Here is a 25,088-nt window from a genome sequence, read left to right on the forward strand (position 1 = left end):
TTTTGAATTTAACACAATTCATTTTAATTAACCATATAATATGTCCCGTATTTGACCAAATACAAAGAATTTATTTTTTATTTTTAATGAGTTTTAGGTAACTAGTGTTTATTAATTATGCTCCCTGTATCAGTATCGTATGGAGATAGGAGTCTGGTACTTCTCTGATCAAAAAATAAAATTTAAATCCATGTGGGAAAAGAAGAAAGAAAATATGATTTTTCTGTCATAAAAGGTGAATTTTAAATCCAAAGGTCGAATTTCTAACAAAACAGTTGAACTTTCTACCAAAAAATATAATTTTAATAAATAAGTGCAACTTTCAGCAATATAATTAATTTTTCATGCAAAAAGTTTAATTTCTTACCAAATACCTGCATTTTCAACCAAATAGTTGGATTTCGAACTAAAAAAGACAGGTTTGCAACCAAAAATGGAAAAGATTAATTTACGGTTAACAAATCTAATTTACAACGACAGAAAATGAATTATCTATCCGTTAAAATCAACGAAAAAAAAACGAAATTTTAACAAAATAGATGAATCCTTAACCAAAAATATGAATTTTGAACAAAATAGTTACGTTTTCAAGTTAAGAGTCGAATTTTTTTAGAAAACAGGTAACTTTTTAACCAGGAAAGAAAAATTTTTGAGAAGAAATTTAATTTTTATTGAAGAAAGATGAATTTTCTACGAGATAGAAGATTTTTTAACTAAAAAATGTGAATCTTCAACTCAAAATGGAATCGTTAAATTTTCAGTTTAAAATGCTAATTTTCAACAAGGAAAATATCATTTTTAACCAGTTGAAATTAACTGAAAAGTCGTAATTTTAACCAAATTGTTGAATCCTTAAGAAAATAGATGAATTTTTAACTAAATAGTTAAGTTTTCAAGTTAAAAAGTCGAATAATTCTGCAAACAGTTAATGTTAAAACCAAATGGAAGAATTTTCAACCAGAAAGTTAATTTTTAATCAAGAAAGACGAATTTTCAACAAGATAGCTCAATTTTCAACAAAAAAAAATCAATTTTCCACCGAAAATGGAAATGTTAAATTTTGAGTTTAAAAAAACTAATTTTCAACAAAAGAAAAGTAATTTTCAATCAGTTGAATTCAACTAAAATATATGATGTTTTAACAAAATAGTTGAATACTCAAACAAGATTTAGTTTCTACCAAATAGCTGAATTTTGCGAAGAAAAAGTTTGCAAACATATACGTTGAATGCAATATATCACATAATTATGTTCATATAATAACACTTTGACAAAAATTTAATTTTTAACTGAATATTTTAATCTTAAAATCTTATTTTTAATAAAAAACAGATGACTTCAACCAAAAAAAGGAATTCGCAACCCAGTAGTTGAATCCTCAACCAAAAGACGAATTTTCGACAAAATGCATGAATTTTCCACCAAGAAAGATCAATTTTATCAAATTTTCATTGAAGAAAAAATTAATTTTCAATACACAAAATTATAAATCTTAAAAAAATTAATTTTCAAGACAAAATTGAATTTTCAACCAAAAAGTTTATTTTTCAAAAATAAGATAATTTTCTATAAAAGACAGATTTCATTTGCAACCAAGTGCTTGAAATTTCCACTGAAAAATATGAATTTATAACCAAATAATCGTATTTTAAATTAGAGAAGATCAATTTTGAAGTAAAGATAAAATAGTTAAATTTTTAGTTAAAAAATTAAGTTTCAACAAAAAACAAAACAAATTTTCAACAAAATATTAGATTTTTAACCAAAAGCCGATCGTTTTGTGAGAAATAATAAAAAATTAGAAATTCAAGAACAAATGTTTTGTTCTGTTTTACAATTTCTTGAAAACGTGCGAAAAACATTTTGGAAAAAATTGAATATGCCGAACCTGAAATTTCTACAGGTTTAACTAGAAGAACATGTTATCATTTTGCTTTTACCAGAAAAAAAATATTGTTCGTGATTTAGAAATTTTTATAATTTTTTATTGAGATTTTGAAACGTTCTAAAAAGAACACAAAAAGTGTATTTCAACTCAATCCAGAAAAAACAACATATTTTATATACCTTTCCAAAATATTCTAAATTGAGCAAGAACTGCTGTTTTGAATTTTTATTTCTTTAATATTGTTCATCAGTCAAAACTGTACGTTTAGAAAATTCGCCACAATGTTTGAAACAAAACAATTTTTTTAACTCCTAATTTTAAAACGGGAACATAAAATATTAACCGATTTCAAAATTTGTTTCTTCACTTTTTTCGGAAGTCAAACCACAAATTAGTTGTCCCTCAGATGGAACGATTCGACTAATTATAGCATTTTTACCTGGACCTATTGCATATAACTGGTATTTTTATTTCAATTTACAGTTGCACAATTTTTAAGACTTTCAAATACAAAATATTAATTTCAAAGGCCTTGAGTTTGAAATGCTTAAGTTAGAACGTTTGCCAATAAAAACTAATTCAAGTTTGAATGTTATGAAATGGTTTAATGTTGAAAGCGTAAATGTGAACATTTTACTTTCCTCGGTATCCACATTTTTCAAAGTTAAAGTCGCAAAGTATTAGAAATGAAATAAATATTTAATTGCTTCTTCTGTAATTATCAAATTTTTACGGTTTTGCATTGAAAATTGTGCAATTTGAGAATCTTCCAAAAAAATGTTATTAAATAACGAAATAATTCGTTTTTGAATGTAAGAGTATAAAACTAATAATTTGAAATCATATTCTGATTCCCCTGTATTGCGAATTTGCCAATATTAAAGGCTTCAAATATAATAGTATAAAATATGGCGGAGTGAAAATACCTAAAATAATGTAATAATTTCAGCGGCACAAAAAAATGTTTATTTTTGAATACTCTAAAAACTTAATTAAAAATATTTTGAAGGCCTCTCTGATAAAATTATTTTATTGAGAATGCTTACAATAAAAATTTTTCCTATTAAAAATTGTTAAATTTTTAATGTATTAAAATTTAGAATTATTCCATATATTACTTCATTCATGGTGACATGTCAATTGATTTTAAAAAATAATATGCATAAGAACACAAATATTAGGAAATACATTTTTAAAGGATCAAGTTTAACCATACAAATTATTTTGCAAATGGAACAATGAAAGGAACACAATTTCATGATTACTTATTCTTTATTCCTGCAATTTTTAAAATCATTCAGTAATAAAAAATCTACTTAAAGCATATTGAACACAACCACTAGCTCTGAAAGTTAACTTTCAGTAAGTAACGTTTCATTTCGCACATTTAATTTTTGACAAGACTATAAAAAAAAATGGTATTAATTAATGACAAATGTTATCTTTCAAATATCTAACAATAAAGCAGAGTCATTAAATCAATCGTATCGTAAAAATTTCACCAATAGTTTCATAATTTAATAAATCCGGCTTCAATTTTAACAAAATAGCAGGACAATCTACTTATAAGTAGATTTCGCAAACATTATGTAAAATAAATAGTAATCATCGATTTGAAGAGATATCATTTGTAAAGTCACAAAAAACTATTTATGTACAATACGTAAGAAATAATAATTGTCAAAGTGCTCGCTGGGTCTACTAACAAAATTCCTTGTATGACTACATTGAAGCACAAGATATTATCTATATGCTTTATATTCATACTAGTACCGACTAGGAATAAGGCAAAATTTTAAATCTGGCAAAATTCGCCCTACTTTCTTCAAAGAGACGCGTTTACAATGTTATGAAAATCTTTCTAATGAATAGTATGAGTGAAAAAAGAATTCATAAACAACCAACGAATTAAAAATTTATCGATTTAATTACATTGGAAGTTTAATCTACTCTTCTTGAAATCAATCAAAAATACTAATTCACTCACTGACTGATTCAGTATCTTTAATTGATCAATTTGCAATGATATACGTTACAAGACTTATAAATACGTTCACTAAAATACTTGGATCTTACTGGAAGATTGTGGAAGTTCAGTTTTAACTTTCAGACTTCTTCTTTGTATCCTGAAATTAAAATTCTTAATTAAAAAATATTTACTCTGATAAATAGTAATTTCAGGGTGTCTACTCAAAACAAAACAAAAAATTACCAGACAATTCCAGGTTTTTTCCAGGTATAATTTTTGGCGAGTTTTTTTAAAAATAATATTTTTTTCTAGTTTCTAGAAATTTAATTAATATTACAAGATGTTTTTGAATATTTTATCCAGGGATTCGAACGAGATTAAGGAGCATTTTTAGAAATTTACCAATTATTTCGATAAATATAAAAGAATTTGGCTAAAAACTAAGCTTAGTCTAAAAAATTATAAAAACATAATGAGCCTACGAAGGCACAATGTCAAAATTATGTGTTAATCTCATTTTATATAAAAAAGAACGAAAAGGAACGTAACGAAAATTTCGTTACGTTCCTTTTTGTTTCTTTCCACATTAAACTTTGACGAAACATAAATTTGACAATGTGCTTCCATAGTTGCATTATTTTTTAGTGACTTTTCATACTTAGCATTATTTTCAGGTAAATTATATGGAATTTTAAGAAATAATTGGAAAGTATCTGAAAATGCCCCTTAATTTCGTTCGAATCCCTGATTCTAGCAAGATAGATTAACTAAATAATTAACTAGTACTAAAAATAATTAATCGTTTTTTTAATTTGTCTCTAAAGTTTATGAATTTGAATAATAATTCCAAGAAATTTTGATGTTATCTATTTATACCTAAAATTCAATGTATATTTAGGTAAAATAATGTGAGCACTATAATAAATTAAAGTTTAAATCGGTTGAAATTCCTGACTTTATCAAGTAGAAATTTGGGGTTTCAAACAGATAGAATGAATTTTCATGTAAAATGATTAGTTTTCGACTAAAATGACGATTGTCAACAAAAAATGCATACTCTATCAAATATTTGATTTTTCAACTAGAGCAAATCAATTTTCAAACAAATAGCTTAATTGTGAACTAGAAAAGATCAGTTTTTAACCAAAAATGGAATACTTACATTTTCAGTTCAAAAATTATTTTCGCACAAAAAAAGCAGATTTATTTCTTAAATTTTAGTTTAACTTTGAACCAAGTAGTTGGATTTTCAACCAAAAAGATCAATTACGTACTAAAATGATCAATACTTAATTGCAATACTTGAATTTTAAAGTAAAAAAAAAACGAAATTTTCACAAGAAGATCAATTTTGTAAGAAGAAAGACGATTTTTCGAAAAAATATACGTATTTTCAACAAAAAAGTTGGATTTTGAACCAACAATTGACCATTTTTTAAACAAAAAAAAAAAGAATTGCCAAATTATGATCTTCATCTGGAATAGATAATTTAAAAAAAGATGAATTTTTAAGAAGATTTAAATTTTGAACTAAGTAGTTTTATTTTCAACCAAAAAGATGATTTTTCAACTAAAATAATGATTCTTTATTTTTGTCCGACCCCCCTTGAAAACGCGTCATTACATGCGCGTAAAACAGGCGTAATGTGGCCACTTCCAGGCCAGTGGCCTTCACACATGCGCACTTCGCCGCCGGGCCAACATTAAACTTTACGCCCGCAACATAAAAAACTTTACGCTCGCTATACATGCACTGCAACACGCAAGTGGGACGCCCGGCAAAAGTGGTAATATCATGTTATGATGTAAATTGAAGTGCTTTTTCTTTAAACCCTTTCATCATAAAATATTCACGAAAGGAAAAAGGGGAAAAGGAGAAAAAAGTACAGGGAAAAAGGGGAAAGGAAAAAAGGAAAGAGGAAAATGGGAAAAAGAGCAAAAGTTTGAACAGAAAGAAGAAAGTTTGAAAAGGGAAAGGGAAACAGACAAAGGAAATAGGATAAAGGGAAGAAAAAATGAGAAATCGGAAAGGGTAAAGAGGGAAAGAAAAAAGTGAAATAGGAAAAGGAAAAAATAAAAGGGGAAAGGGAAGAATAGGAAAAAGAACAAGGGTAAAGGGAACGGGGAAATTGAGAAAGGGTGAAAAGGGAAAACGGTAAAGGGGTCTGAGGAAAAGGAATAGGGAAGGTGAAAATGAAAAAGGGTGAAAATTGAAAGGGAAGAAAGAAAAATGGTAAGGGGAAATGTGAAAAAGGTTCAAGGGAATGGGGAAAGGACAAAAAGGGAAAGGATAAAAGCGGAAGAAAAGGGGAAAGTGAAAAGTAATGGGAGAAAGGAAAAGGAAAGGGAAAAATGAGAAACCGGAAATGGCGAAAAGGGAAAGAGGAATGGAGAAAGGAAAAGGCGGGAATGGAAAAAAAGTAAAACGGAAGAGGGGAGAATAGGTCAAAGAAACAGGGTAAAGGGCCGGGAAACGAAGAAAGAGGAAAAGGGGGAAGTTGTGGAAAGGGTAAACGGTAAAGGGGAATAGGTGAAAAGGGGGAAGTGAAAAGGGGAAAGGAAAACAATAAAGGGGATTGTGAAAGGGGAATGCAAGTGGGAACGAGAAAGGGATGAAGAAGAAGGGTAATGGTAAAGGGGAAATGGTGAAAAGGGAAAGGGGAATGAGGAAACGGGAAAACGAGAAAGGGATACGGATGAAAAGGGGAAAGGAAAACGGAAATGGTAAAGGAGAATGTGAAAGGGGAAAGGAAAATGGGAAAGGTAAAATGGTGAGAGGGAGAATTAAGAGAGATAAAGAGAGATTTCTCGATCTCGATCAAGGGCCCTTGATACACAATGTACTATTTTTTTTCTACTGGTCTAGAATCATTTAATACATTTTATCTGGTCAAAACCATAACATCAAGAAATATAAAAACACCCGAATTTTTGAAAAATTGTAACTACAAGTATACCGAATTACGTCGGAATTTAACTTGTAAAGGTTGATAAGAAATTAATCTCGTCTTTCCGTAGCTTAGTGGGTTTAGAAATAAAAATAAATATTAAAAAATATTGATTTTAGACTAGCAGAATAAAAAAAAACAATTAACATTCAATTATTTAATAAATTTTATCTAGTCAAACCCATAAATACGTTTTACGTAAGAAAATTAATGTTAACAACAACAAAATAAACAAATTCTCAACAAAATAGTTAAAGTAGCACCTGGAATAGTTCAATTTCATTGAAAAAATTAATTTTCAACCAACAAAAGAACGAATTTTCTGCAAAATAGCTCATTTTTCAAACAAGGAGATGAATTTTCAATTAAAATGATGAATATTTATCAACAAAAAATTAATCCTTAACAAAAGATTAACCAAGTAATGAAATCTTCATTCAGAAAAGATGAATTCGGAAGAAAACATTTATTAGTTGATATTTCAACTAAAGATTAAAATTTTTAATAAAAAATAATGAAATTCAACCAAAAAGAACGAATTTTCAACAAAATACATTAATTTTCAAAGACTTAATTTTTAACTAAAACCGAACAATATACAACCAAAACCCGAATATTTGAATTGTCAGTTAAAAACGCTGATTTTGAACCAAAAAGAAAAAAAAATTAACAAAACAGTTGAATTCATTAATATAAAGCTACTTTTACAGTTGAAGAATTGTAAATTCAATTTAATATTCCAATTAAAAAAATTAAGCACGCTTTAAAAAAAATGTCTTGGCGATTCCAGGTTTTTGCAGGTAGGGTAGACGCCGTGAATAATAAATTAGAGTAGAATAAATTCATTAGTACCTTAAAAAACATTTACCTTTCCTTTCTTTGCTGTGGCAAGACACGAATCAGACTTAATTTGTACATCTTCCTGATTAGAAACTGCAACTTCGCAAACTATCTGGTTCGCTTCAACATTGTCCAGAACAATTTCAGACTTTTTCGAAACTTCACATCCTATCTCTGGTATATTTTCACCATTCTCTGGATTCAAATTGCTTATCGACTTCTTTTCATGATTTTCCTTCTCTGTTCCATTCAAATCTGCGCTTTTCAAATCTTCACTTAAGTGCACAACTTCATTTGTTATCCCATCTTCCATTTTAACTTCACCATTAACTTCAGTCTTATTTTCGAGAGGAACTTGAACTTTTACTTGAAGAGGTACTTGAATTTCACCATTATCAAGATTTACAGACGTTTCCTCCTGTGCATTTTCTTTGGGATTCGATTCCTTTTTTTCTGAATCACTCTCTTTTGAATTACCTTCTGTCTTTGATAAATCTTCTTTCGAGATCTCTACTACAACGGGTTTCATATATTCCGTAAATAATTTCACTTCATTCTCCTTTTCGATTACTTCTTTGTCAGATGCTTTATCCTGATTTAAAGTCTCAGATTTACTAGAAGATGTTTCTTCACTTACTTTCTCTTTTAATGCAATTTCGTCCTTGCCCGCCTTCTCACTGGATTCCTTTTTGACTTCCGTATTTTCATTTCCTTTCTGCACTTCTTGTCTCTTCTTGTCTTTTCTCTTTTTCGATTCCGGTTTACTAGGTGCTTCATCTTTTGATTTTACACTTTCACTCTTTATCTTCACTTCCTGTGAAGCCATATCTTCCATCAGCGATTCCTGGGCTTGCGATAAGCTTTTTCCAAGTTCTTCAGAGCTTTTCGTAAATTTCTCAATCTGCTCATTAGATTTTGTATCCACACTAGTTTCATTGAGTGCGGCAACTTCTGCAGTTTTTTCCTTCAGCTCAGCGATAAGAGTCGTTCTCTCTTGTTGAAAAGCTTTGCACAATTCTAGAAGAAGCAAACGCTTCCGATTAAGGGCTTCTATTTCAGCGTCTCGGGCTTGTTTATCGGCTGCCATTTCGTACAGGGCTTTGTGACTCTTTTCCCAACGCTGCTTCCATAAGCCGGTTTCCTTCTCTAGCTTCAGGATTTTCTTGGACATCTGAACACAAGATAAGTGAAATGATAAAAAACAGTGTTTACATTGTTAATATAATTCGAGGGGTTGACCACTCGACTTTTGAGTGCACACTAGATTTCAAGATTTCAAAATATTTCACAAAAAATATTTCAAGACTTTACAAAGATTAAAATGATTTCACAATAATTTGAAAGATTTCAGAAAATTAAAAAAGATTTCGCACATATTTTAAAACATTTCATAAAAATTGCATTTATTGCATAAAGATTAAAAATATTTCAAAGATTTCAGAAGATTGAAAAAGATTTCAAAAGGTTTCAAAATATTTTGAGAGTTAACACCGCTTTAAGAAAGATTTTTAAAAACTCACTCAAAACAGGGATAATAGGGCGAGATTTTCTGCAAAAAAAGAGGCATAGAAAAAGGCGAGAAATTTCAAGATATATTTCACGGAAGCGCGTGATTCTAGCGCTAAAATTTTAATGTGTTTTAAAATCTCGGACTCTTTGATCTAAAAGCATCGAATGCGAGAGCTGAGATCAAAGGGGCGTGGCGTAATGTCTAAAACTTCGAGATCTATGCTATAAAAGCAAGGGTTCCGAAATATTGGTTCTCGCGCAAAACTGTGACAAAATCAAGGAGCAGGGCCGTGAATTAATCTCCTAAAATTTCTCTCCGTGTAGAGGAATAAATTATTTTAAATTAAACTATTGTATATATACCACATTGAATAAAAGTTTCAAGTCGAAACATATTGCATTCTCAACAAAATAGTGGAATTTTCAAACAAAAAAGAATAATTTACTACCAAAAGATGAATTTTCAACGATGGAGTTGAGTTTTTTAGCTAAAAACTCGAATTTTTTAGAAAACTATTTATTATTAAACCTGAAAATATAAATTTTCAACAAAGAAAAATTACTTTCTAACCAAATAATTTAATTAAAAAAAAAAATAATAATAATAATAATAATAAGCTTATACCAAACATTGGTATTTAGAACCAAACAGTTGATCTTTCAAGCAAGAGTCGAATTTACAACAAAATATTTGAATTTTTAATCAAATAGATGAATTTTCAACCTGCAAAGATGAGTTTTCAGCCACATGGTCGATTTTTTCAACAAAAAAGATTAAACTTCAACAAAAATACTTGCGTTTTTATCCAAATAGTGGAATCTTCAAGCGAGAAAGATGCATTTTTTAGAATACAGTTGAATTTACAAAAAAAATAATGAATTTTCAACAAAGAAATTATATACCAAAAAGGTGAATTGTTAATCCGAAAGGACGAGTTTCTTATCTAAAAATATAATTTTTTTTAACAAAACGATGGAATATTAACATTAATATTTTCAACACAATAGAAAAAATTCATTTTTATCAAAGCAGTTCAACATTGAACCATGTAAGTTTGATTTTCAAGAAAAACGATGAATTCTGAACAAAAATAATAGTAGATATTTCACAAAAAAATATAATAGTTGATATTCCAACCAAACATATTTGAATTTTTGATAAAAATCTGCTGCATTCAATTAAAAGACAAAATTATTGAATTTTTAAACAAAAAAGGCAAATTCTCTACAAATTCGTTAAATTTTCATTCAGAGAATATCAATTTTTAACATAAAATGCAATTTTGAACCATATCGTTGAATTTTTTACGAGAAAAATAGAATTTTAAACCCAAAAAGACAATTTCTTAAAGAAAACAGTTGAATTTTTATATAAAAAAATGAATCTCTCACTAAACCGTTGAATTTCAACCCTAAAATACAAATTAGAAATGATAAATTTTCAACTAAAAATAGTTGAATTTGCAATTAAAAAATGGGTTTTAACCTAAAAATATCTGCCCGGGGCGCGGGCATCGTGTTGATGAATATTATATTTATTTCTGTACCACGGTCTGGCACCACTTATTCAGATATTGTAAAATAATTTACCAATTTTATTTTTTATGATTACTTTAATATTTGTTCGGATTTTGTATTAATTTTAGCTACACTAAAAAATGTATCATTTCAATAAAATAATATTTTCACAATTCATAATATGCATTAATATTGAAACAGATGTGTATTCATTGTCTTGTTTTTTTAATTTAAAAAAATTGTGCATCCTATGAAAAAAAAAGTTTTTAAATTAATATTTTATTGCACTTTGTGTCGTTTTTCCAAAAACTTAATTTTTTTTATTTTCAAGATTATTTTTTAAGATTTAAACAAAAAATAAGTATCCTAGAAAAAATTAATTCAGAACAAATTGTTGATATTTTTTAGGCGAACAACTTTTGTTTATTAATTTATTTTTTCAATACCTTGTGTTGTTTTTTTTAAATAATTTTTTCAACTGGAAATTTTATTTTTTACGATTAAAACAAAAACTAAGGGTTCTATAGAAAAATGATTGATAATAAATTTATAGTACCTTTTTGTACGAACAACTTCTGTCCTTACATATTTTTCGTAGCTTGTGCCGCTTGTCCCAAATTTTAATATTTTTTACATTTTTAATGTTATTTTAATGAGATTAAAACAAAAAATACGCATTCCATGAAAAAATTATTAATAAGAAATTTGCATCTCTTTTTACGCGTCCTATCAAAAAGTGATTTATAACAAATTTGCAGATATTCTTTGGGAGAAAATTTTTTGTCTATTCATATTTTCTTCTATCTTACATGGTTTGGCCGCAAAATGGAATTTTGGATTTTACAAACAAATTAAAAAAGTTGTTATGATAATCTTGTAGGATTTTCAAAAAACAACATTTTTTTCTCTTCCATTTTTTCATATCGTGCTTCGTTTGGCTAAAAATTTTAATTTTCGATTGATTTTAAAAATTTTATAAATTCTATAACTGATAATTTTCTTTTTATCTAAAAAAGTCATAAGTATTAACTGTTCAGCTTGCTGAATGCAAAAGGGATAAATCTTCAACGAATAAAATGAATGTTTAACAAAGCAGTGTAATATCCAATCTAAGTAGTTGAATTTGTAACAGAAAACTATCAATTTTCAACCAAAAATGGAATAGTTAAATTTTCAGTTAAAGATATCATTTTTCAGCAAAACAAATATATACGATTTTTCATCAAAAAAGTTCAATTTTCAACCAAAAGAAATTAATTTTTAACAATGTAGTACAAAATTCAAGTGATAATTTGGACTTTCAACAAAAAAAGATAAATTCTTAACAAAAATGAACTAAAAAAGATTCATTTATCATCCAGAAATGGAATAATCACATTTCAGGTAAAAAAGTATATTTCCACAAGAAAAAAACGAATTTTCATAAAAATAGTTAAATCTTCAACCAAATAAGTTTATTTTTTAGCAAAGCAGTTTCAATTTCAACCGAGTAAATGAATTTTTTTTTACCAAAAACGATGACTTTTTAAGTAAAATAGATGAATCTAAAACGAAGAGATTAAATTATCAACCAATTAACTTTGAAACAAAAATAGTTGAATTTTTTACAGTAATCTAACTAGTCAGTCCGCATTTAATCGAAAAAATAAGAATAAGGAGGATTTTCTTGAAACCAGCGGAAAAAAGAGGGATTATTTTTAAAAAAGAGGGGGGGGGGGGAGAAACAGGGGAAAGAGTGTGAAGTCTGGGTTCAATTCGGGTTTCTGATACTTTAGGTTTTAAAAGCTTTCGCAAACATTTCTCAAGATTTCAAAAGATTAAAAATATATATATTTGACAGATTTCATAAAAAATTGAAAGATTCTACGTATTTTCAAAATATTTCACAAAGATTTTAAGATATTGAATTTTTAAAAAGATATCACCAACTTCATTAATTTTTAATAATATAGTACAAAATTCAACTGATCAGATGAATTTAAAAAGTTTAAAAAAGTGATGGTCAACAAAGAAACAAAAAAAAAACCTTTTCCATTTCCTCGTTGAATCCCCCGAATACTTCGTTGCTTTTGGTCAAAGCATTTTGGAATTCATCATACTTATCAGTGTACATACTTATTTGACTTCTCAGTGCAACTTCCTGTGTTTGCATATCTCTAATTCGCACTTGATATTCCGTAAGTTTCTGAAATAGAAAGAAAAATTAGTTTTTAATAAATTTAAGAATGCAGAAACCAAAATATAATAGAATTGAATATATAGGAAATCAAACTCACAGACAGGAGTTGTTTTTTCTCATTTAATAGCACTTCCTTGTCAGCCGTCATTTCTAAAGTAACTTTAGCCAATTTCGCTTCCGCTAGTTGAATTTCCAGTTTCATTTGCTGGTGAATTTTTTCAAATTGCTGCTCTCTCAATTCCACTTGTTCGCAAACAGACTTGAAATTTTTGCTCATCTCCATATTATCTTCGTGTAACTTTGCATTTTTTTCATTGTTTTGGCCCATTAAGGCGGTGATTTCGGTTAAAGTGGTTTGGAACTTTGCAGAGACTTCCTTTCGTTTTTCCTCCTCTTCTCGGATTTTCAGCAAACTTTCTTCTTTTACTGCTTTATTTTGCCTCTGCAATTCTCTGCATAAACTTTCGAGTCGGCTTCTGGTCAAAACTGCTTTGCTTCGCTCGGCTTGAAGCTGATCCTTCTCACGTTGGATCATTTGGACTTTTTTCTCTGATTGCTTCAATGAGAGCTGTAACTTGCGATTTTCATCGATTACATCCGAGTATTTTTTGCACATAGCTGATAACTTTTCATCGGAATTGTCGATACTCCCCAAGTTTTTGAATACTTGATCGACTCCTCGCTCATCCTTTTTTCTCGACTTTTCTTCCCTGGCATGCTTCCTTTCTCGCTGGTGAGCATGTGACTTGGACTGAAAACAAAACGGACTATTTATTCAAGCTCAAACTTAAAAATATTTTGAAACATAGACATAAATAGGGTTGATGTTAATATTCAAATTAAATGTGGATTTAAATACGTAATAGGGACCGTTCTCATTGATTTTAAAGTTATTAATTTTGCACATTAAATTAAAATGAATGGATTGTAAAAATCATGATGCACAATACGAAAATTAAGCATTTTTAACTACTAAGTTTCAAGATCCTAATTTAAGAATGCTTCATTTGTTAAAGTACAGTAGTAGCCCCCCCCCCCCCCCTTACTATTAATTTTCGAGTTTTCTATAGCCCACTGATTTGCGCCTCAAATGCGCCACCGATAAAAAAATGTTGCCCCAAAAAATTGTAGGAGTTATATCAGGTGTTACGTGGGGAGGGGGGGGGGCTACCATCTCCCATTTAAAAAATTAAAGTTTAAATCACATGACCTTGAAGACCTTCAAATGCACTCATATGCGCCATACAGAAAAAATGTTGCGCCACATTGATAACCGAGTTATCAGCGATCAAAATAGGGCGGGGGGGGGGGGGCTCTAGCGTAATTTTTCTGAACAATTAACATTTTTTCAAATTCATCATAGACATTTGTCATAACTTCAAACGCGCCACCACTAAACAATTTTACGCTAGCTAATTAACAAAGAAATTGGTGGAAGGGTGTTTTCTATGGGTTTTTAAATGCGCTCATATGCGCCATAAAGAAAGAAAATTTTTAGCCACATTGATAACCGAGTAATCAGCGATCAAATATCAGAATCAACATTTCTTGGGCAATTTTCAAGATTTTCAAACAAATTTTATAGCGCATGTGAGAGTATTTGAAGACGAATGATTACATGTCCACAACTTTATAATTGCAGATAACTGTTGAAAAATTAACACCTGTGCTATACTGCCCCCCCCCCCTCAAAACATGATATCTTTCTTAATTAGCTAGCGAAAAAATTTTTAGTGGTGGCGCATTTGAAGTTATGACAGATAGCTATGACGAATTTGAAAAAATTTTATTAGTTTAGAAAAATGACGCCCCCCTACATTTTGATCGCTTATAACTCGGTTATCAATGTGGCGCAACATTTTTTCTTTAGGGCACATATGAGCGCATTTGAAAATCTTCAAGGTCATGTGACGTAAACGCTGATTTCTCAAATTTTTCAAATTGGATTACAAACGCCTGATATAACTCGTATAGTTTTGTGCCGCAAAATTTTTTATCGGTGGCGCATTTGGGGCGCAATTCAGTGGGCTATAGAAAACCCCAAAAATTAAGAGTGGGGGGCTGGTGGAATTGACATTTTTTTTACACGCAGTTTTCAATTCTTTAATTGTTAATGCTTTAAATTTGAATTGATTAGTTTTGAAAGTTTGCAATTAGAAAAAACAGTGATTTTTTTTTAAGAAATCACATTTTCTAGTAAAAAATGTAACCAATCATTTTTAATATCAATTCTTACTGCATTATATGATACTTATTAATCATATTTATCATCACTGAAATTCCTATGATTTTAATTTGTAATTATAGTTTTGAATGTGTAATTATAAAACAAATTAATTTTTGAGGATTTTTCTGTTTGCTGAAAGGAAAGCTTAGGTTTTTTTCTTTAAAAACCTTCAGGTTTTAAAAGCAACATTTTATTATTTAATCGGACAAATAAATATTAAGTGGGTTTTTATAAATAACTCTTTCATTATCAATTAGAAAAATGCTATTTTCACTACAGTTACGATAGTGTTCTTCATTTTCTTTCTATTGAACATAAGCATCATTAATGATTTTTAAAAAATATTTAATAAACGGAGAATGAATAGAAATTTGTTTTTATTTTTAGAAGCCACCCTGAACTACTTTAGATTTATATTTAAAATTGGACTGCTCACATTGTAAAATAATTGTTTTGCCAAATTTGATATTGAAAACATAGATAATAAGTTTTACATTTAATAATTTGAGATTAAAAAATATTTAAAACGGTTTGGTTTCAATTTTAAAGGTAGAAAATTGTCTGGATTTTTTTATTCTTTGAAATCGTTGAATATCAAATCGAAAGACTGGATAGTTGGACAATCTTTTATTTTAAAGGATTTGTAATTAAACAATTCTAAATGAAATTCCTCCCGAATAAATTCAAATCAACGAAAAATTAAGGCAATAATTTATGCAAATCAGGCAATAAAAATGAGAAGATTTTAGAACTAGACATTGAAAAGTGAATAATCAGTTTTAATGGTAAAATACAATTTTCTAAAGGATAACAATTTACAATTCTAAAATTTTAGAAGCTTTGACACTAGAACATTAAAATTAATTTTGAATTTCAAATTGTCAAATTTTATTTTCTGTGAATTAAAAGTTATTTAAATTCAAAATTATATTAGAAAGTTTAATTTGAAATTATTCATTTTCAAGATTCTTCTATTCAAAATAAATTTTTTCTACTTGAACGCTCTCAATTAAAACTGATACAATTTCAAATTCTTTCTAATAAAATTGTCATATTTGCAAAATTTTATTCTGAAATTTTGAATTTTGATAGCTTCTTATAAACCAATTTTATATTTAAAAAACCTTTCAATTTCAAATCATTAAATTTTAAACATTTTTTATAAATTATACAAATGCAATTGCTTCTCATTCCATTCGTAATATTTTCATTTTTACAAAAGTTTAGATGATCAAAAATCGTCTGATTTAGAACATTTTCAATTAAAAATCCTTCAATATTTTTTTTTAGGTTCAACAGCTTTCAATTCGAAATTATTGATTATTATTTCAAAAGTTTGAAAAACTTTATAACTTAATATTTTAAGCTTTATTTAATAATGAATTTTTTAATTGCAAGTATTTTTAACTTTGGAAAAAGAGCCATCGACATTTCTTAATTATATGCCTCCCGAATTAATTACAATCAATGACAAATTAGGACAATCATTTTTTAAATCAGGCTTTAAAACTGAGAAGATTTTAAAACTAGGCATTGAAAAGAGAATTATTTCTTATTTGAAAATGTTCAAAAATATAGAGTTTTTCAAACTCAACTTGAAAAAATAAAAAAGTAGCTTGATTTGTATTAATGAATACAAATACAAAATAGATAAAAATATAACTATCTGAAATTTATACTGTAGTTATTGAAGAACTTCTTTAATTTTGAATGGTTATAAATTTAGAGTTCTGAATTTTCAAGTTGAACGCTAAATAATAAATTTTTCCCTTTTATAAGTTTTAATTTTTTAATTTGTGATGTTTTCCAATTCAATTTGCTTCAATTAGAATGTTTTTTAGAACAATTCAATTTTATAGATTTATAATCCAAAACGTTTTCATTTTGAACTGTTGAAATAACAGGTAATTTATTTTTTTAACTTAGAATAATTTAACTAATCAGTTTTAATGTTAAATAATAATAACATTTCAAAATCTTTTAATTTAGCACATTTAATTTGTTTTGAATTTTTTAAATTTTCATCACTGAATTACAAATTATTTGAAACCAAAGCTTTCGATTTTTAATTATTCAGTTTTCAACATCTTTAATTAGAAATTGTGCAGTTTCAATTCCTTTGCATTTTTAATGATCCACTTCTCAAAATTATATTGTGAAATTATTCAATTATTAACTTTTTGAAATTGTTCTATTTTCGTAATTCTAATTTGAAATCATTCAATTTAAGATCCTTCTAGTCAAAATAAAATTGTTTAATTCTGAACGCTGTAAAAGAAAACAGATACAATATATGGTTCTTTCTAGAGAAATTATCACATTTTCAACATTTAATCAAAAAATTTTCAATTTTGAAAGCTTCTGATCTGAAATTTGTCAAATTCAAATACTCCATTTTCAATTATTCAATTTTTTAATTTTTTTCTAGAAATAATAAAAGTTCAATTCCTCTTATTCCAATCCAAATATTATCCTTTTTTAAATTGTTTATAATCTAAAATGTTGTCTGATTAGGAACATTTTCAACTAAAAATCCTTTAATATATTTTTTTCGAGGTTCAAGAGCTTTTAAATCGAAATTATTTTTGTATCCAAAATTTGAAAAACTCTTAATGTTTAAAATTTTGTTCAATAATGGTGATTTAAATTGCTTACATTTTTAATAGTAGGAAATAATAATCCATAAATAAACTTTAACATTAATGTTGAATCTACTTTTGAATTAATAAAAATAGAAATCCTTAAAAATGTAATTGACAAGAAAACAAAAATTCTATGCTCCGTTTTCTATATTGTCTAGCCTTAATCATTTGTACAGATTTGACTTGAAGTTAGAATTTTGATTCAAGAATGTAATAGATGTATTCTACAGAACTTAAAATGTTGTAAAGTAAAAGAAATTAATGCGCAAATAAGAATAAATAAAACATTGTTTCGAATTTGAGGTTATGTTAGAGGCGTTTGCCGAATTTCACTCACCTCTGGTTTTACGTTGTCCGTTTTCTTCTCGACATCACTAGTCCCAATTTTCACACTCTCATTAATGTCGTTATCCATAATCAAAACATCTGTAAGTTCAGAGATTAATTAATAAAACCGCAAACACCGCAAAACAACCTCAATCTTCAGCAAGTTTGGATTTGGGATATTTAGGCGAGCAAGCCCAAACAAAAAGAACAAGGAGTGAAAATCGAGCGCTTAAATTTAAACGCTCATATTTTAATATTCTTTGGGACTGGTTAATTATTATTATATCAGATTCTATCGGGAATTTTTCGACACTTTTGAGTTTGATTTTCGTTATAAAAAATTGTTACAAATTAAGAATGGACTCTTCACATCATCTAATTAGGAAATTCTTTTTATAACTAGTTTTATTTATAATTATATTTGATTATTTACAGAATTACCTTCGAATAATTATTTAAGCACTATGGACATTTTTTACTTTTACTTAATAGATAAACAAGTGCAAATTATTATTAATGATTTTGTGAAATATATGTCGGAGTAGGTAGGGTTGCCTGTCAGTAGGCGATTCAATTGAACTCTGAAAATGTATCCGCGCAATAAGCGCGCGACTTTTTTTTTGTGTTGTTGAAAATTCAATTTTTCCCGGCGAAAAAGCACTGCCAAATTCAAAAAAATTTTAAATGTGTAAATTCTCTTTGAAATCTAATTAAAAATCATGTTCAAATGATGATTTTTATTTAAAACTACCAATTTTATATGTAAAACGTCAACGTAACTTAAAATTGTTAAAAAATAATGAATCTTCTTTTAAATCTAATGACAGCCGCAAATCCCGCGCACCCCGCGCAGCTCCTGTTAGACCTGTATACGGCATGGCGTCAATTCTCGGAAGGGCTATAGAAGGGAGGGCTATTGAAGATTTCCACTGTAATTTGATTTAAATCTAATTATTTTTGTTTAAGAATACTAATTTCAGGTGAAACATATTCACACAATCTAAATTTGTTGACAATGTAAATATTCGTTAGAATCCATTATTTTGTATTAAAAACACTGATAATTTAAAAAACCTAATATAGCATAAAATTGTTTAGAATTATAAATCTTCTTCGAAATATAAAGATTTTTATTTAAAATATAAACAAATTCTTGTGAAAAACGTTAATATATCCTGAAACTGTTAAAACTGTAAAAATGCATTGAAATCTAATCAGTTTTTACAAAAATTCCGTTTTCTGGTGTAAACCGTCAACATTTATATTCAAAAATAGTTAGAACGCTGTGAGTCTTCTTTCAAATCCAATTAAAAAAATTATTAATGTGAATTTCCGGCGAAAACACTCGCATGATGCAGAATTGTTAAAAGATTATAAATATTTGTAAATTATAATGATTTTGATAGAAAAAATTAAATTGCCGGTAAAAAAAGACTAATAAAACTGAAAAACGTAAATAGTTAAATTAACCTTGTTGAAAATTGGAAAAATTAATAATCATTTTTGTTTTGAAATGCTAATTTCAGGTGAAAAAAACTAATATACAGCCAACAATTGTTAGAGATTTTGAGTCTTCAAAATTTTATAATTTAAGAACAAAATTTTCTTTGAAAATACTAATTTTCAACGATAAGGACTAACATAAAACATGTTTAATATTTTCAATAATTTATTAGATTATTTAAAACTTTAATTTAACCATGCAATAGTGTTAAAAAGCACAAACGTGTCTTAATTTACATAAGATTTTCTATTATTTTTCTTATTAAAAGGGGTAATTTGTTGATTTAATTATTAGTATTTAAAATTTAAGGTATAAAACAGCTTCTAATAATAAAAAACCGCTATTTTTGAAATAGATGTCTAACGTAACACAGTGGAAGGAAATTCAATTTGTTTGTTAAAAAAAGTCTAGCCTTCAATTTTGGTTCGATTATTAATTTAACCAAAAATAAAATGCACTTAATTCTGAAGAGCTTCACGATCAGAAGTTTTATCTTCTTATTTACAACATTTTCACTCAAATAACTGTTTAGGTAAACTTTATATTTTGTCTTAAACAAACGCATGAGAACTCGAAGGAAACAAATCATTAGTTCATTGATCTATTTACACTCCAATTCCCATAGAAGCCAGTCGGGTTTTGTAATTTCTCGAAATGTTTGCCCACGCAATTTTTTCAGGGTCAGGGTGAGAGACTCGAAAGGGCTGCGTGCGCGAGTACTCAGTCGAGTATACTGCGCAATATTATATACTCCAATTGGAAACGGTTCAGGTGGCCCTGACTGTTTATGTTTCGTGGGTCCTGATTTAGCAACAAGGTCATTGTGAGGACCCCCGAAACTGTTATTGTATGGGACTTGGAGTGTAATTGCTATAAAGCAATGTGATAAAAAAACTGGCAAGTAGTATTACTATCGCTGAAAAAATTCATTTGGCAAAAACTGTTTTGTATTTATGTGATAGTAACATTTGGTCATAAAGCTAATGAAATAGTTAACAATAATCACTCTTAAAAACCGTTCTTGTGGCAAAATATTTAAATTCTAGGGTTTCCAGATAAGTTGTCGTAAAATATAACAATTGAAATTTTTATAAACTAATCAGATAAAGAAACACGAAATTTTTTCACTTTTTCGTAGAAAAACTAGATGTGAATTTGATCTCGAGAGTTTCCACTTTGTTTATATTTATATTTATATGGTAATCACTTCACGAGCACTTTGCTTCCCGTCAGCAAATATATTTTCTTCATCATAGAAGAATCATTAGTGATTTTTTAAGTAATGGTAATAGAAAAACTAAGTTTTTCATTTTTATCAATTTAAAAAAGAAATTTATAAAAAATACAAAATTACCAAACAATGCAACAAATTTTTCAAATACAGTGACAAATCAGGCAAATCAAATTTTGTATTTGAATTGCTAATTTTTCGAGCTGGAGAAGGGAAGGAGGAAGTTCTGTCGCCCCCTATGCCCTTCCCAGCGTTATTATTATTTTTTCTTAACGAAAATTGCCAGAATTATTTTATTTGAAAATCTTGTCATAAAAAAGTCTTTTCTATTTAGGCGTCAACTCTAAATTGTGTCGATGAAAAAAGCAATAATGTCTATCAATATTATAGGTCTATCGATTAATCTCGAATCAACATATCTTTTCTACTTTTGCATCAACTTTGAATTATGTTAATGAAAAAAGTTTTACATTCAAAACTCGACTTTGTTAAATATTATAAAGTGCTAAAAAATGCAATAAATATTTCTAGAAATCCTTCGGCCAGTTACAAAATATTAGTGGCAAAAATAAGCCCTCCAAATTTCATCAATTTATCTGCCATTATTTTCAAGTTTTTGTGTTGACAAAAAAGGTGTGACATCCTCGCATCCATAATACTCACATATACTTTTGAACAATTTCTTAGAACATTGCATCGGACACACTGACATGTATCTCAGTAGTCTATTCTTCGAGTAAACTGAGCTGTTGTGAGAAAAAGCCCTGATTTTCTATAAGACGACATAAGCAGTTAACAGGTTCAGACCGCAGACCTATGCTCTAGATACCAAAAAGCGATATTAGAAAATCCATTAAACAAAAACTAAAAGAAATTTTGCCGTTTCGCTTGTGGGATATTAATTGCATATAAAAATGTTCCAGAAAATACAAAAAAATCAATTTCGAAAAAAGCGTCAGTTAACAGGTTTAGACTGCGGACTCTTCAACTATTTTAAATTGTTGTACGAAGAATCATTATGGCAAAATATTTAAATTAAAAACTTTTTAATGTCTTAATTTTCTTTAATAGCCGGAGTTACTAGATATATTCCTAAAAATGATTTATATTTGATAATAATAGGGAAAATATAACAATTTAAATGTTTACGAACAATTATAATTAAAAATTTATTTTTAATTTTTGAATATTTTTGTGACTAGCAGTCATTCGTAAAATAATTAAAACATTTTTCTTTGTGTAAAAGGGCCAAATTCTCGAAATTTTTATCTAAACTGATTATAATAAATTAAATTGTTATACTGAACCCAATATTAATAATCTATTATTAAATATATAACATCACTTTTAGAAATATTTGTATCAAAATCTAAATGAACCTCAAATATTAATATTTCACCACAAAAACTATTGATAACAATGGTGATTGTTAACTTGTCAAATATTTTGGTGACTAGCAGTAGTTTATACAATAATTTAAAATATTTTTAGTGCAAAAACTTTTTCTTCTACGTGAAAAAGGCATAATTTCGAATTTGTTCATTTGATTTGATTACAATAATGTAAATTATTAAATTGTACCAAATAATATTAAATATATATTACTTTAAAAAATATTTGTACCATAATCGGAATCCACCTCAAATTTGAATATTTTGCCACAAAAACTGTTTATAACAATTACATTCATCAATAAGAAAATTATTTAAATTCTTTAACTTACTGTCCATTAGCTTAACCTAATATGAAGTTTACCTAAAAAGTTATTTAAGCGTAAACAATTTTTAAGCAAAAAATATGACTTTTTGCATATTTTCCGTGAAAATGTTGTGTATAAACAAATAAATAAGACAACAGTTTTTAACGTGAGGTTCTTTAGAGCATAATACATTTGAATACAAAAAAAAAACAATTAAAAATCGGACTAAAATTGAAGGCTCTAGACTTTTTTAACGCAAAAAGTACCCCTCAACCTCCTCCCACTGTGTGTGGGTAAGAAAGGGATCTTCTGATTTCACTTTAAAAATTCTAATTGATAAATTAATATCCTTTACAAATTAGAAAGTACCAGAATGAATTATATTAAAAATATAGGAATTATTTTTTATCTGTTTTGCTCTGTTATTCTTTATATAAGCACGTAAATATTTTTCCAAAAGATTAAAATGAGTGACAAATATAAAAACTATAATTATAAATAAAATGTAAAGCAAATATAAATAAAAATTAGTACCTCATTCCATACAAAGTTATTTAGTAGAAATAGAGTGCAAATTATTGTTGAATAAGAAAATAAACAATTTTATAATTTTTATGTGGATGTTAAATGTTATTTCTAAACAAAAACTATATGTATAATTAAAATTTGATATTAAATTATTGATATAATAAATAAAAAGGATTTTTATTTTTAATGACAATAAGTCAACTATTGTATATTATCTCACACTATTCATACAATACTTATTTCAAAAATGTTAAACTAACTAGACAGGTCAAAGTTCAAAATGAAGTAACAATCAAAATATCTCAAAATAGGCCAAACCCATTATTTTCAGTTTTTTTACATATAACACGACATATTTAGAATTGCTATTTCTAATATGATTAGAAAGTGGTGCAAATTTGCTGTTGACACTCACGAATGTTCGATGTGGACAAAAATGATGAAAGACACTGGGATTGATCACACGGAAAAAAATTATGTAATAATTTTTGTTTAAATTGATATTAAATACGTAATAAACTCTGTGGCCGAACGCGGAAGGAAAACCTCGTGGACGATCAGAAGATGTGATGAGAAAGAAATCTGAAAAAGTCACGTCAGTTGTACAACAGAATGGCACGGTATGAGAGAAGAGGGAGGGTTTAACACAGTAGTTATTTTGGGAATATATCTAAAGTTAGATACCTATAGTAGCTTCGAGACCAGAATCAAGTATATGCACTTTCTAACTTACTAACTAGAGTATACTAGAAGAAATGAAACTATACAATTGGAATAGTTTTTTCATTTGTTGAAACATAAAGAAATCCCCAATTCTCTCGAGTTTTATGTGCAATTATAAGGATAATAAATCATGACACAAGTCGGCAAAAAATAATAATTGTTTGTACCCAAATACTGCACAGAAAAAACTGGGCTACAGAACGTTGCAGGTAATCACGTCGCATCCTGCTTGACAGAATACCTTCAACACTTCGTACCCTCAGTTTTTTCTTTGATTTGTTTTGATTCAAAACTGTTCATGTCATCATTTAGTACTCCTTTCTACCTTTCATTTTCATTTTGGATTATCCAGAACCGATTTTTTTGCCGAGATATTTCACATTAGGGGCTGCACTTGAATCACGTCACCGCATTATAGGTCCTCTTTAAGATACCCACCCCCACTTTACGTAATTTATGGTTTCCAGAAAAAATAAGTTGAGGGATTTGAAACTAATGAAAATTTTAAGTATTTAAGATAATACGTATTTTGTAGGTAAAGACTTATATTCTTAGGCATATAAATATTTATATACATATAATAAATATTTACGAAAGATGTGTATAACTTTCAAAGATAATTCAATTGAGCCATTTATACCTTTAGAAATAATTTTATTATAAATCATTTTATTTACTTTTTTAAATTATGACATTTCAATAAGCGGGTGGATTTAACAATAATATAATGTAGTTTTGTATAAAATTGTATAGGATTTGGTCAATTTCACGCTTGACGGGTGATTCTCATACATATAAAAATGTCCATTATTAACTAAACTTGACGTTATGTTTCACTTTTTCAACCACATCATAGGAAGGATATAAACATGGATTGCATTTTGATTTTTTTTCTAGCTATTTCTGGCAGAATTAGGCAGGGTGGTCGAAAACTTCAGTTTTAAAATCCACTCATTTTTGCATTTTTTGTCGAAAATTTATCATTTTTGATAAAATTTTCATATTTTTGGTTCATAATTCATCTGTTTAGTTGATAATTGAACTATTCCGTTAAAATTTTCTTCTATTTGGTCGAAAATTAATTTTTTGTTTGTTTGAAAACTTAATTATTTTCTTGTACTTCTTTTTCTTATTGAAAATTTATTTTTCTATCTTGCACTTCAACTATTCTATTTTTGATTAAAAATTCATGATGCGGATTGCCTAGTTAAGAATTAATTTCTTTAACTAAAAATTTTATTGCTCAATTTTTTGTGAAAAATCGAACTTTTGTGGTAGGAATGTAATCTCTTGTTTGAAAATTTATCTCTTTGGTTAGAAATGAAAATATTTCATTCAAAATGTATTAAATTTATT

General features: G+C 27.7%; 2 protein-coding genes across 5 annotated transcripts in view; one reads left to right on the forward strand and one right to left on the reverse strand.

The window, feature by feature from the left end:
• Nucleotides 1–25,088, forward strand: part of LOC117168746 (prostaglandin E2 receptor EP3 subtype) — a 77,388-nt gene that overhangs the window by 6,903 nt on the left and 45,397 nt on the right. The gene's annotated exons all lie outside the window — the stretch shown is intronic.
• Nucleotides 3,142–23,607, reverse strand: LOC117168744 (gamma-taxilin-like). Of its 4 annotated transcripts, none has more exons than XM_033354479.1 (7): nucleotides 23,425–23,607; nucleotides 21,446–21,603; nucleotides 18,058–18,146; nucleotides 12,949–13,602; nucleotides 12,699–12,857; nucleotides 7,674–8,816; nucleotides 3,142–4,014 (listed from the first exon to the last, which is right to left on the reverse strand). In XM_033354479.1, exons 2-7 carry the CDS (start codon nucleotides 21,492–21,494, stop codon nucleotides 3,988–3,990), a joined length of 2,121 nt encoding a protein of 706 aa, XP_033210370.1. In that variant the 5' UTR covers nucleotides 21,495–21,603; nucleotides 23,425–23,607; the 3' UTR covers nucleotides 3,142–3,987. The 4 variants fall into 4 exon arrangements, with proteins under 4 accessions (XP_033210370.1, XP_033210372.1, XP_033210373.1 ...); XM_033354481.1 differs by having other exon boundaries at nucleotides 7,658–8,816; XM_033354482.1 differs by lacking the exon at nucleotides 21,446–21,603.

This window comes from Belonocnema kinseyi, chromosome 3 (genome assembly GCF_010883055.1).
Source record: "Belonocnema kinseyi isolate 2016_QV_RU_SX_M_011 chromosome 3, B_treatae_v1, whole genome shotgun sequence".
Taxonomy (NCBI): domain Eukaryota; kingdom Metazoa; phylum Arthropoda; class Insecta; order Hymenoptera; family Cynipidae; genus Belonocnema; species Belonocnema kinseyi.